This window comes from Neoarius graeffei, chromosome 21, assembly GCF_027579695.1.
Source record: "Neoarius graeffei isolate fNeoGra1 chromosome 21, fNeoGra1.pri, whole genome shotgun sequence".
Lineage (NCBI taxonomy): Eukaryota > Metazoa > Chordata > Actinopteri > Siluriformes > Ariidae > Neoarius > Neoarius graeffei.
In genome coordinates, this window is record NC_083589.1 from 44475255 (window position 1) to 44489668 (window position 14414).

A 14414-nucleotide genomic window follows, 5' to 3' on the forward strand; every position below is an offset into this window, starting at 1 on the left:
CACCAGAAAATAAAACAACCCCTTGAATGTGCAAGAAGTAGTGTCACTCTTTATCTGAAGATTTTTTTTTCTCCCCTCACTCACTCCTCACCTTGTTTCTGTCTCCTCTTGAAGAAACACCTGTGAATGTATTGTTTTGTTTATTTATTTATTATCTATTTTTGTTGGTATTTTGGGAGTTGTGAAAAGTGTTGCCTCTCTAGATGTGGCTGTAGATACGGTTTTGGATACACATGGACAACACATTGCATCATTTTGTTGCTTTCTTGCTATTGTCATCATTTTACTCGCAGAATAAAACAAGATACGCCCCCCCGCCCCCCCATTTTTCTGCCTGTGCTATGTGTAAGATTGGGTAGCAGTCTTCCCCTCTGAGAAGGCACAGTAGGCAGCCAGTATGATTAGGCCTAGAAAGCCCATTTTCCCCTTCTGTGCTCATAAGCACGGCTAATGCACAGTGTAAAACCCCAGCTCCTTGTTAATTCACTCCTAAGGTAATCTGATGTTGATTTTGTCAACTTTAATTACAGCTTGTAGGAACACTTCACATTGCCTGCCTCTACTTCAAATTGATATTATGAATATGCAAATGGCCTGGTAATTTGCAGAGAAGTGGGTATTTCAGTTGAGCACACACTAGACAGGTCAATTCTACTGACGCGCTCTGTGGTTTTTTTGTGGGTTGTTTTTTTTTTTTTAACCCACACTTCATGGGTGCTTTAGACAAACTGTATTTATTCTTCATCACGGCTTCATGGCTCATCATGAAAAATGTATAATATTTGCCCGATGTTCCATTTGGCTCCGTTTTAAAGCCAAAAGCAGGTAGGACTTGTGGGATTGATATTGGATTATGTGCTTTTTGTTCCGTACAAATGTGTATTGAGAAGAAGAAAGACATAAAAATCTCATTTTGCTGCTCTCTTCCTACTCTCTTTGCAGGCCCTTCAAGCAGCAAGGCAATTACTCTTACAGCAACCGGGCAGTGGCCTGAAGTCTCCAAAGAACAACGACAAACAGCGTCCACTGCAGGTGAGCAGCTCCTTGTTAATCTCTTAAGTCCATCCATAATACATGGTGCTCTGGAAAAGATTTCCTCTGTTCCACTAGTCTGTTTGATTTGGCAATGTAATTCTGGACTTGTCACTGAAATTCTAAACCTGTCAGGGGCTGCCGTTCTGTGAGGAAATGCTCTCTCTCTCTCTCTGTCTCACACACACATACGCACGCACACACATATACCACACACATGCATACACACATGCACACACAAAGAGACCAACAGGCACAGGAGCACACACACTCACACGCATATACACACAACCTATGTGAAACTTCTGCTTCTGTCAGGCTATAGAGGATTTCACCTCAGGCATGTCCTACTATGTAAGTGTAGCAGTGAGTGGAGAAAGTAGTCGACAAATTTACTTGCTAACAAAGAATGAATAATAATAATGTTCATTCTGGCATTATGCATGTCACAAACACGGTCTGTTATTTGCAGTTGAGCATGATTACATTAATATGCATGCTTTCTGCGATAACTCATCCCTTACATGAACCAACAGTCCATTTACTTGCAAAAAAAAAAAAAATCTTATATGAAGGACAGCCAGCTGCAGACATTCCTATAATGTAGTGTATTCTAACTAGCTGCCATTTGAACTCCTTCAAGATAATTTGCCATATTGATTCCAGTTGCGCTCTATTTCTGTTGTCAGTGATTTGGTAAAGGTCATGCTAGCATTGTGCGCAATGCATTCCCTCCCAACGGAGCTGTTTACTTCATGGCTGTGCGAGACTATTTAGGCCTTTTCTCTCACATCACCAGGATACAAATGCAGCCTTCATTTTCTGTTTAATATTATGTAAGCACTTGACATCTGCTGGGCTCTGTGTTTTTAGGTTCAAACTGAAGTGTGAGAGCGCGTGCTCTCTTCACTGCTAATAAGCGCTGTCGGGGATTAGTGGTTTACCTCATTAGTACTCTGTACATTTAATTAAATAAAGGGGGAAAAAATTGCAGTTAACCCGCATTGTTAATATTTTCACCAAGTATAACAATGATGACACCTTCGGTTGGAGTCGCACCCCAGTTTGTCTAATTATGCGGCGGCAAAAGATAAGCTTTGCACCGGGGTGCCATCATGGCTCTCACTGGAATCACTCAAATCAGTTGTATTCTGAATGTTAATACACTCAGACTTATCAGTACAAATACGCGTTTTGCATTAGAGAATTCATAACTTGGTGTATTTTTCTCCCCCAGAGCACAGACATTAGTTGTAAAACAAAAGTCTAGCAGGTATTGAATATGCTCAGCCTATTGAATTTCCCCAGCTCTGTGTATACTTAGAGAATGGATTCCAGGCACACTGTGTGACTGCAAATTACCAGTCGTACAGCACAGTACTTAGATGAGGCAGCGTGATATTGGCTGAGGAAAGTCTGTGACAACTGTTGGGCCAGGACAGAGGCTCTGACTCTAATAACACTAGAGGATAGTAAATATTGAATATTTACATTTGCTTATTCCTTCCTTGCCTCGTGTTAGCCATATGAATCAATATGAATCATGGGCTAGTCTACAGGCTGTACTCAATCAGTGCTGTTGGGCTACTCTTTATTAACACCTTCTAATGACCAAAAAACATTGTGAAAGGTAAACATTTCAATTAGGATGTGGTCTCCATATCAGTTTTTACGTTCCTTTCATTGTTTTCAGCTCACTGAGCATTGCCTGTTTTAGACAGCAGTGTTGTAAATACTCATATAAGAGCCACCACTTGCTCAGCAGCATGCCAGTAAACGGCTCGAACAGCCCCTCATTAAGTAAGCAAAAGCCTGTGTACACGCGACACTGACAAATTCCACCGCTTTCTTCTCAGGAGGAAGGGAAAGCATCCATACATCACGTCATATAAATTATTTACCACGTTAGCATCTAAGTGCTGCAGCGTGCAGTTTTAATTACTCGTATTAGTGTCTAAAGGCTCTTTGACTAATTCTATCCGCTCATGCATCTGAGGCTGTTGACGTGCACACAAGCTGCTTTTCCACATTTGCGTAATGTGACAGGTCTATTATTACCCAGTAAGCCCACGGGAGCACTCAATAAACACCTATTTCTCTCCCGTAAATCCCTGTGCCGTTGCCACACTGCTTACAAGGATTTCCCAAGGCACACAACAGCCCTCTCACGTCTCCGCAGCTCTCCCATCGCATGGCAATATCTCCTCCGCATTTTATACACTGACATTTAAAACACAAATAAAGGAGTGGCGAGGATGAAAGGCAAGACGGATTACAGGGAGCCCGCATGCCTGAGAATTGTCCCCTTCTCTTCCCTCCAGATCAGCTCAGTTGTCAGCCTGCATATGACTAATCTGCATGTAGGTTTGTTTGTTTGCCGCATCCCCATGGACGCACGTAGGTCATCTAATCGTCTCGTCCTGGTGGGTGGAATAGATATTTAACAGAGTAGGAGCATGTGCCAGAACCCGAAGCTGACACATGTAAGATGTACCGAATACGAATGGCAAGGAGTCACAGAATGAGCAAACACTCACATAGCACTCCATGCCAACGTGTGCATGTGTTGAGGGATGTGTGATGGAGCATATCCTCCTAGATGTTAGAACAGCGAATGAAGAGGGAGAGCTAACCCTTGGCCTGTGGTCACAGCAGGGCTTTTGAATGCTGCCCAGGCTGCTGGACAGGCATTAACAAGGTGGAGGCATACAATGAGAGAGCGAACAAAAGCACTTTGGGCCTCTGCGCTCATAGACATGCTTCTAACACCGAGCAAACAGCCACAAACCAGCAACGGTTCACGTTTCCATGGACGAAAAGTAACTGCCTCTGGACATGCTGACCTTTGTTTAACTCTAGGACCAAACTCTATAAGCAAATGCAACTTTTCAAAATCTACTCTCTGTGCTTGCTCTCGACTTTCTGCCTGGCTTCCTTCTTATGCACTGGCCTAGATGGGGGCTGAGAGAGCTGGTACAGTTTTCTGGATGAGAGGAGAGCCCAGAATTTCGAGATATCCCACCCAATCATGCTGTGAGCACTGGGCCATCTTCAGGGTGTCGCCATTTTAAAGGTCACCGCCGCACACATCTCATCAAAGCATCGCATTCCTGTGCCATGTTCATCTACTTAGCCCTCCATCTGGAACCATGCGAAAAGCCAGCTGAATTTATACAGAGACATATGCTCTCACATTAACATTTATTATTAACTCCACTTCCCCTGGTGGGCCCACAAGGAGAAATGTGGCAATGTAGAAACAGTTATTCTTATGGAAAGAAAAGACAAGCACGAGGACCTTTGGAGGGTTACAAGTATGTGTGTGCATATTTTTCTTGGACACCAGCACTTATTGCTTTTATAACTAGAAAACATTTTTTTTTTCCTGCCTGGATAAATTGCAGAGGACAGCGTGCAGAGTTTGTCATTGTGATGCAAAAGAAGTTGGAGTATAACCCTACGGCTAGATGTAGGGAGAGGAAGAAAAAAGTGTGGCACAGTGTGCACGCTTTGATGTAGTAGCAACAAATTTACCTTCTGACAGAAGATTCATGGGAGCAATAAACGAGTTCTAGCAGCCTTTACACATGCAATCTGATTACTCTGGCCAGGGTGTTAATTGGATCCTAACTGGCAGATCTGATATGTGTTGCCTGGTGAAGAGAAGTCTTTCCAAATGATGAACAGAAATTCGCCTAGCTGCTTGAAGCTCATGTAATTTACTGCATGTCATTTGATGAGGTGTAGGATTCAATGGACTCCCTATTACCTGTGACATCAGAGAGAGAGAGCGAGAGAGAGTTTCTCACGAAATGCTACACAGTACACCTCTTTAATTGTGGTAATGTAGACATGAGTTTTCAAAAATCAAAATTTAAAAGTCCATGAAAAATATTTATAAGATCTCACAAGCATACTCAGGTCTTGCTTCGTCTTCTGTGGCTCAAGATCAAGAGCACTTGTTCAGCTGGCTGGGGTTCATTCATATTTGAAAGGTCTTCCTTCAGTTCTTTATCTCTGCCTTCTTCCAAGGGTTTTAAGACTCATTACAGTTTCCTGGAAAGCACCGAGAGGCTCAGCACAGAAGCTTCCATCAGTAGTTCACATCTGTACCGATACTTCCCTGTACTGATGGAAATGAACTCATGATTATCTACACGGAGATAAATCTGCATGGAGGGTCTATTGTATCACCATTACCCCTCTGGTGCTTCTAATCGAGCGCTACATCCATGTTATCATTGCTTTAAATGCATTACTTCCCATCTGTGTTGCTGAACTGCAAAATAAATTGATTTGGGAAATCATTCCTGTAATCTACTTAACTCTGGTACTTAGGATCACTTGCATTGATCCCCTAATCCAAATGACCTTTCTTTCTCTCTGTCTCTCTCTCTCTCTCTCTCTCTCTGTGTGTGTGTATGTGTGTGTGTGTGTGGGGGGGGGGCGTGAGAGAGAGAGAGAGAGTTTTCAGAAAAGCATGTAAATGGGTGTGTTCCTGGCTATACATGTTGGCCGCTGTCCCCAGCTTGCTTAACAGCAATGGCTAATAATTGGAGTAAAGTAGCAGTGTCAGGTCTTCAGAAGTTATTTAGCAGAGGTCTGGACTTTTAAGACCTCATGCCCCAGGAGTCTGCAAATGAACTGTAGTGGGACCGAGACTGTGGAATCACACTCTCCCTCTTCCACTGTATCTCTGCCCTCATGCTCTGATCAAACTGAGCTTTAGACCTTAATTAACACACCACCTCTCAGTGCCAAGCAGCTGAAGTAATTACCACCACCTGCCCCTCCATTTCTCATTTTGTTTATCTTAACAGTATCTGTAGCAAGCGCCACCATCATTCCAACCTTTGAAGTGGCCACATTATTCACCCTATTCAGCAACCAGCCTGCCTTTTTCCACACATCTCATATGGGCCTTCCTTCACTTAGCGTATCAGCGGTGCAGAAATGGTGTATTGGATTGGCTCCTGCTAACTGTTTCTGCTCTAACCTTGCCTGTGTATCTGGGCTGGTGATAATTGAAACACAGCACTCCAGGCTGTTGTAATGGGGATAAACAAGCAGTGCTAATAGGACTTTGTCAGACTAGCAGAAGGGAAGTGAACAGTGCTTTGGAATGTGTAAAGCACTTCTCAGCTCTTAATAAGAGGCTGTACTGTAAGGTGGTGCCTTATTCTCACCTGTATAGAGAATGAACACAATGCACACAGGACTTGGAGATTTTCAGAGTTTCCACTGATTATACCTCAGGTTGGTCCTTTTTTGTATCATAGCACTGTGACAGGGCTAATGCCAGGTTACAATTTTTTGCTTACTTTTAAATTTTTATAAAGACCACAATTTCCATGAAAAGAGAACATAAACTATAGTGTTGTAAGGTATACCCGGTATTTATGTCTTAAAACATCCAGGTCTGTCTCGTTTTTGTCAATGTAAAGTCTGTTTTTTACCAATATTTTTTTCAGCTAGCTTTAGCAGCCTGTGCTATAAGTTTCCTCTGATGTTTTCAGGCCCAGCTCTACAGGGGAGCCAGGATGGGCCTGGCCCACCCAATGACAAGGCTGGCCCACCCACCCGAGGGGAAGAAAGAGAGAGGAATATATAATATATAATCTGGTAAATTATATATATTATTTACCAGATGGGAGGTCCGTATCGTGAAATACCGTGACGTCGGCCTTGAAAATACTGACCTCAGCCCAGAGGCCTTGGTCAGTATTTTCAAGGCCGAGGTCACGGTATTTCACGATATGGACCAACCTTAAGCTGGTAAATAATATATTTATTTTTTCCTTTACCAAATCCTAACAGAAAATGAGAGCGCCCGAAAGGGAAAACAAAGCCAAAGCAAGCCAGCATTTTGAATCCTCATTCACAGCTGTAATGTAAATGGCTTCGTCCTCGGTATACAAGTGCACTTCCATGGCAGGAAAAAAACTACATTTTGCCGCCTATGTAGTCCCCTATTTATTCAAAATTGAGTCATTCAGGATTCAGCCATGTTTTTGCTCGGCGTTAGCAACAGTTACAGGTTTTCGGCTTTCTCCTGAAATGTTTTCTTTTATTTCGTCTTCATCAGAGTAGTAAAACTCGCTTTCGCTGTGAACACTGTTATCGCTATCCATGCTGTAAAATTAATGCTATTATACTGAGAAATGCAAAAATAAATGTTGCCAAAAATTGATACTATGTTTGTTGTTGTTGTGAATGAGCGAGTCACCAAAGATCCGTAACCGGGGTCCGTATCGTAGGATTCCGGACCGCTCGCGAGCCAATCAGAGTGCACGATTTGATGGAAACCGGACCGCGTAAAAAAATATATATATATCCCCCAAAGAAAAAAAAAACCTTCCTGGCCCACCCTGTTAGTGAGAGCTGGATCCGGCCCTGGAAGTTCTACATATCGTTTCATTGTTTCTCCTAATCTATAGCCATATTAATACTTTTCTTAACATCTAGAGTCTGGTCTGCTGTTCATGAGAAAAGCAAGAATTTAGAAGAGCTTTTTAATTCTGTGAGTGTGGTATGATCCCGATAAAGATCTGCCTCGTCATCTTCTTCAGGAAGGCCAGTGTTGCTTTGTGATCACTGTCCAATTTGGAATTGGCGATTTGCAAAGAGCAAGTTAATACAAATCATTCCTCTTTCTTTTTATATTTTTTATTGTTTCATCAGGTAATATAATATAGGCCATCTTAATGTTGAATCATATTTATGTTAATAGTAGTTCAGAAAGGCTGCAAATACAAACAGAAACTAAAGCAAACCTGCGTCTGGTTCCTGGCCTTTATTACTCTTCCAATGAAAACATACTCTAATCAGTATTCCCAGTTAATGTCTCAAGTGGGACTGATTTTAGATGATTCTTTAAGAATCCCATTTGGTCACAAGTATGTGTGTGGTAATAGAATTTTGGCCGTGCCACTGGGGGTTTGTTCTTTGCCATTATGACTGTTTTTGGTGTGGCATCCTTGCGAGAGAGCTGCCTATTGTGTGTGCATGTTTACCGCTCGACCCCTCCTGTAAATGCTCATTAATTTTGTCCCTTCTCTGCAAAATCATTTCCAGGAGAGGCAATTCAGCCTCCATTCCTTTCAATTCACCCGACTTGTCAATCATCCTCCGGTGCAGTATCCAGCAGAATGGAGGTGTTATATTCCACCAATTATCATGTCATATACTCGAAAATGTAAATGAACGTGTGTGTAAAATTAAATTTATGGGTTGTCAGTGAAGAATAAGAACCAGGAGAGCAATTACTTATCTGCTTTCATCTTTCAAGCTCTGATACGTCAGGCAGAAAAGCACGCCGTTAAATGCAGGAATTAGCATTGTGCAGGGTTTCCAGTGAATGGGTCGGGGCCTTCCACTTTGCCTTTTTCCTCTCGCCTCTTTTTGTTTGGAAGAGCGATGAAATGAAGATGATTATCACCCATCTCTCCACTAAAAAGCTAATGAAAGGCTGAAAGGCGCTTCCTGACTTCATTTGTTTGCTGTTTTCTCTCTCCCTTTGTGAGGGTGGGCTTCTTGCTCAGTGCCTCTGAAATGATTAAGAATCACGTTTTTCCACTCACTGCCTGTTTTACTGCACATAATCGGACTGGAGAGATAAATAAACTAATACCTCATTGTTGTGAAATTTACATGTTTATTGCATTCAGTGGACTGTAGAAGCAGCGACGGTTCTTTTGTTGTTCACCAAAAGCTCATTTAAATAGACAAATAATGAGCGTAATGAGAACATCTCTTGCGCTTCTATGCTTTGGTCTTTGTATTGTCGTTTAGTCCGACGCGGAACCCCAGTTGAACCTGGGGGTAATTACACATCACAAATGTGTCTTAAGGTTTAATAACATTGAAGGTGTAAGCATACATTTGCATAATTACATGCAGCTGTTTAATTTGTGACTTTGTTGCTTTATTCATTTTTTTTTTCTTTTTTCTTTTTTTTTCCCCCTTTCTCTCCTATCACTTTCACATTCCCCCAAGAGTGTTAAAGCAAGTGATAGTGTGTGTGGGTGTGTTTCAACTCCTCCATGGCAGAGCTTGTTGAGTTTTGGGGCCAGTCTAATGAAGAATGGTGCTTGGATTTGTTTGAATATGAATGTGCAGTGAGGATAGAGTGTGACCTTCATCTCTGCGACTCAGTTCATCAGGATTAGTCAAGCTGGGCGATCAGGAGCGCTAATGCATAATGACTTCTAAAATGAAAAATGTGTAGTGACCATGCAAATGTCTCTGCTAATCAAAGAGGGGAACCTGAGCCAGGGCGAGTGAGGAGAGCAAAACAAGGACGTGTCAAGGCCCCAAGAGCTCGGATGTATGGAAAGCAATCAAGCAGCTTGATTAGCCATCGCGAGGAGCACCCGTGTCTCTACAGCCCTCGACACACCACACACCATGCTCGCACCTCATGGTCCACCACTCACTCCTCTTACTGACTACTGACACACACCATGTTTTAAACTAAAAAATAAGGCAACCTTGAACATTATACTTTAAATATACACTGATAATAATAAAGCAAGTGTCAGGTTAAACTTTATATTTATATCAGGAAACTGTATTTTTAAAAAAAAAAATTGTGTTCCGCACAGTTTGACAGCCTGTTTTTAAATTATTCAAATACATGATTAAAAAAAAACCCAGTGTCCAGAAGAAGCATTATGCTTCTCAGGGCTCGAAATTCATATATTTTTTCACCAGCCAGCCGGACTAGTTACCTTCCAAAGTAACTAGCCAAACAGAAAATCGACTCGCCAAAATTTGTTCATGTATGAATTTTACTTCTGTCAAAAATAACACAAAAGAGAGTAGTTACGGCGGCACGGTGGTGTAGTGGTTAGCGCTGTCGCCTCACAGCAAGAAGGTCCGGGTTCGAGCCCCGTGGCCGGCGAGGGCCTTTCTGTGCAGAGTTTGCATGTTCTCCCCGTGTCCGCGTGGGTTTCCTCCGGGTGCTCCAGTTTCCCCCACAGTCCAAAGACATGCAGGTTAGGTTAACTGGTGACTCTAAATTGACCGTAGGTGTGAATGTGAGTGTGAATGGTTGTCTGTGTCTATGTGTCAGCCCTGTGATGACCTGGCGACTTGTCCAGGGTGTACCCCGCCTTTCGCCCGTAGTCAGCTGGGATAGGCTCCAGCTTGCCTGCGACCCTGTAGAACAGGATAAAGCGGCTAGAGATAATGAGATGAGATGAGAGTAGTTACCATTGTTCATGACTAATGTGCATTTATTTCAAGACCCGAGTATTCTGATACTGTTTTTTTGCACACTTTACAAATTGGCATTTGCTGTTCCACGTCCTCCTCGCGATATCCAAAAAAATGCCGGATGACTGACCCCTTACTAGTTCTTTTAGGAACTAATTCGTCCTCTTTCATTTTTAATTTGTCGCTGAAATTGACAGAGCTTACACAGTAGCCTATGCAACACTAGCAATTGCACGAACTGAGTCAGCGCTGTAATCCGAAACTAGAAAATCTTCCCGCAAGTTCCTTTCAGCACCGAGATGTCGCCCGGGATTGGTTGGTGAGTGCGTGACGTTATTGTTTTTTTTTTACCCTTAGGCAGCCTCTCACGTTACTGCCTGAGGTACAGGGAGAAAACCACCGGAAAAGCTTTTAAACAAACGCAACAAACACGAAACAAACGCAAGTCGGCAGATGACCATAAAATACTCGATAGTTACGATATAATAATTATATGTATCTCACACAGAATTTTCAGAGGTATATCGAGTATATTCGATATATCGCACAGCCCTAGTCTGAATCTTCGCTTCATATATATTTTTTTATTTTCAACTAGCCAGCCAGGCTGGCTAGTGACAGGAATTACCCGCCAAATGACAAATTAAGTCGCCTCGGGTGACCGGACCACCGCGAATTTCGAGCCCTGCTTCTGGATGCTTGAAACTTGAAAAACTTTCAACGTAACTGGTAATTGAACTTATTTTGTTGTAACTAGAACAAACAGGTGATTTGGTCACAGCAGGGAAAGAGGAATGAAGACCTGCACTCACACACACAGCCCGTTTAAACAGAGGGCCACGTGACCATATTGGCAGGTTATGTATTAGAAGGCGCTCTGGTTTGGCTTTGACAATGTGATGCATTTACACTTGTATAACTAAACTCCATGCATCTGCACGTGTCATCAGATGCGTCTCTGATTGATATCTGATTGCTGCATTATGCATTATATGCATATCATAATAATTGACCACCAACTTCCTGTGTAGTTCCTCATTTGCAGGTGTTTTGCCATATTAACAATCTGTTTTGCCTTCATTTTTAATTTAGTTAACGGTGTCAAGCTGTACATTTATGGGCCACGTGACCGTATTTGCAGGTTATGTATTAGAAGGCGCTCTGGTTTGGCTTTGACAATGTGATGCATTTACACTTGTATAACTAAAGTTCCTAAATGCATCTCCGATCAGTGGACTGAGCCATTAAATCTGAATCTGTCTTATTTTCATGTGATTAATCCCTATTCATATAATCCAAATGCATGAAGGTCTAAAAATCCTTGTGCTTTTCTCACTGAGGGAACTCAAGTTAAAAGAGATAGCAATCCTTCAATCTTGCATGTATAAGTGATCAGAAAAAGGGATAACGCTGATCGCTGTCTTTCTGTCTTCATGTAGGTGCCAGTGTCAGTGGCCATGATGAGTCCACAGGTCATCACTCCACAGCAGATGCAGCAGATCCTTCAGCAGCAGGTCCTCTCGCCTCAGCAGCTCCAGGCACTTCTACAGCAACAGCAGGCAGTCATGCTGCAGCAGGTACATATCTACACACACAGAACTTAGTTCTTAGGACACTAGAGCGGCAGCTACAATTATCAACAGTCCATAATTATCGACACCTTTTCAGATTTACCAAAAAAAAAACAATTTTACAAAGGTGAGTTTCAGTTACAACAGCTATTATTGGTTAAGTAATCAACCGGAAGACCCGCCCTCGCCCTTTGATTTTGTCATCTGATGACGCAGTTCATTACCTGAGATGGAATTTTTTTAGCACAGTCAGCAATCAATTTGAGGAAAACCCAGACATTATCATCATAGGTGAGCATGGTGGAAAGATCACGGACATGTTTTTACTCATCAGCTTCACTAATATTTCATGATCTCCTTGTCGAAACCTACTTTGTTTCTTAGTCTTTCATTTGACAGTCGCCATTTTGTATCTAAACGCGCGTTTGAGAAGTCACCTGAGGTGTCGATAATAGTGATCATTTTGACCGGTGTCCACCATTATCGACACCCTGTGGAATTAAGTGACATTTACAACTGTTATGGATCGATCTTTGTGTAACATTGTTGAAGTAGATGAAGTACTTTAAAAAAAATAAAAGTGCTGTGATTTATAATAATTTTTATTTTCTGATTGATAACAGAATGGAATTCTTATAGCGTATTTGGAATCCGATTGCAATAAATAGAATTAGACCAGAATTAAATTCCTAGCATATAAAAAATGACATGCTTGAAATATTCAGATTTTTCTATTCCATTCAGAAAATATATTTTTTGCATTTTATTGTAAATATCTACCATATATTACAATATCAGTAGACAGTTTATATTTTTAGATGTAAATTTAAAGTCTCAATTGAAAAAAAATCGACCTTTGACCTGGATTTTCATGTGGTTACAATGTCAATTCCCTGTTGACATTTATTGGTAAACTGCAAAACTAGAAATTAATACAAACAACGTATGATTAACAAAATGTGAGCTATGAAAATACTTAGAAAGTCGGTAGAAAGTGGAACAAAAAGGTTTTCTGGCACAGGTTAAACATTATCAATTCATTTGTTTACAAACATTAGAATTACTTCCTTATTTATGCAAGGACCGACATCGATATATTTATATAAAATATATTTTGTACTGGGGCGGCACGGTGGTGTAGTGGTTAGCGCTGTCGCCTCACAGCAAGAAGGTCCTGGGTTCGAGCCCCGGGGCCGGCGAGGGCCTTTCTGTGTGGAGTTTGCATGTTCTCCCCGTGTCCGCGTGGGTTTCCTCCGGGTGCTCCGGTTTTCCCCACAGTCCAAAGACATGCAGGTTAGGTTAACTGGTGACTCTAAATTGACCGTAGGTGTGAGTGTGAATGGTTGTCTGTGTCTATGTGTCAGCCCTGTGATGACCTGGCGACTTGTCCAGGGTGTACCCCGCCTTTCGCCCGTAGTCAGCTGGAATAGGCTCCAGCTTGCCTGCGACCCTGTAGAAGGATAAAGCGGCTAGAGATAATGAGATGAGATATTTTGTACTAAATATAAGTCGATGTAAAACAAATTTTAAATAAAAGCTATGTTTTGTTAACTTAATACCACATACCGATTATTTTTTTTATAAATAATTATCTGGATCAGGCAGCACGGTGGTGTAGTGGTTAGTGCTGTCGCCTCACAGCAAGAAGGCCCGGGTTCGAGCCCCGTGGCCGGCGAGGGCCTTTCTGTGTGGAGTTTGCATGTTCTCCCCGTGTCCGCGTGGGTTTCCTCCGGGTGCTCCGGTTTCCCCCACAGTCCAAAGACATGCAGGTTAGGTTAACTGGTGACTCTAAATTGACCGTAGGTGTGAATGTGAGTGTGAATGGTTGTCTGTGTCTATGTGTCAGCCCTGTGATGACCTGGCGACTTGTCCAGGGTGTACCCCGCCTTTCGCCCGTAGTCAGCTGGGATAGGCTCCAGCTTGCCTGCGACCCTGTAGAACAGGACAAAGCGGCTACAGATAATGAGATGAGATCATCTGGATGTCGGTAATTGTGGAACGGTGTTACGTGATCTGATACGCTAAGTAATCAGGAATCAACTCATTTTTTCCTAGTGGATGTTTGAGTAATTATTCATGCACAATTTATGTATTGAAAGTCTTTCCTACTTTTGCAACGGCCAAAAGATCGTTAACATGTCGATAATTGTAGCCGCTGCTCTAGTTAAATGATCACATTAGTAACCACCTAATCAATTCGCAAAATACTACTTGAAACTGATTTTTTTCTGCTAAAACAGGTCTATAGATTATTTATCATTAAAATGTGAATGCATGGTGTGGCTTTTTTGCTTGTCAAACTCATAGAACTCATTCTGAGCACAAGACAGCGATGAATCAGAAATGTCAAAGTGTTTTATTGGGTGTACAGTGTACTAAGTGAATTCTAGAAGGCAATTGTGTTATATGCAATGTAGTGATCATATATAGTGAATAAGAAGCCATTCTCAGGTAGTGTGTCATTTGTGAGTAAAGTTTCAGATGCCTTTTTATTTGCTAAAAGTTCATGCAAAAATTATGATTTTTCTGCCGGGGATCTTGGTTTTAGAAAGCAACACGGTTTTTGTCTACCATTTATGCAATCTGAACAGGCAC

At 42.0% G+C, this 14414-nt stretch overlaps 1 protein-coding gene across 7 annotated transcripts in view; it reads left to right on the forward strand.

Annotated features, from left to right (window-relative positions):
- foxp2 (forkhead box P2) overlaps positions 1-14414 on the forward strand; it is a 114450-nt gene that overhangs the window by 59855 nt on the left and 40181 nt on the right. For all 7 annotated transcript variants that reach the window (XM_060903197.1, XM_060903196.1, XM_060903193.1 and 4 more), the window contains 2 exons: positions 943-1032; positions 11688-11825. In XM_060903197.1, coding sequence (XP_060759180.1) covers positions 943-1032; positions 11688-11825 — 228 coding nt within the window. The remainder of the gene's footprint in view (positions 1-942; positions 1033-11687; positions 11826-14414) is intronic.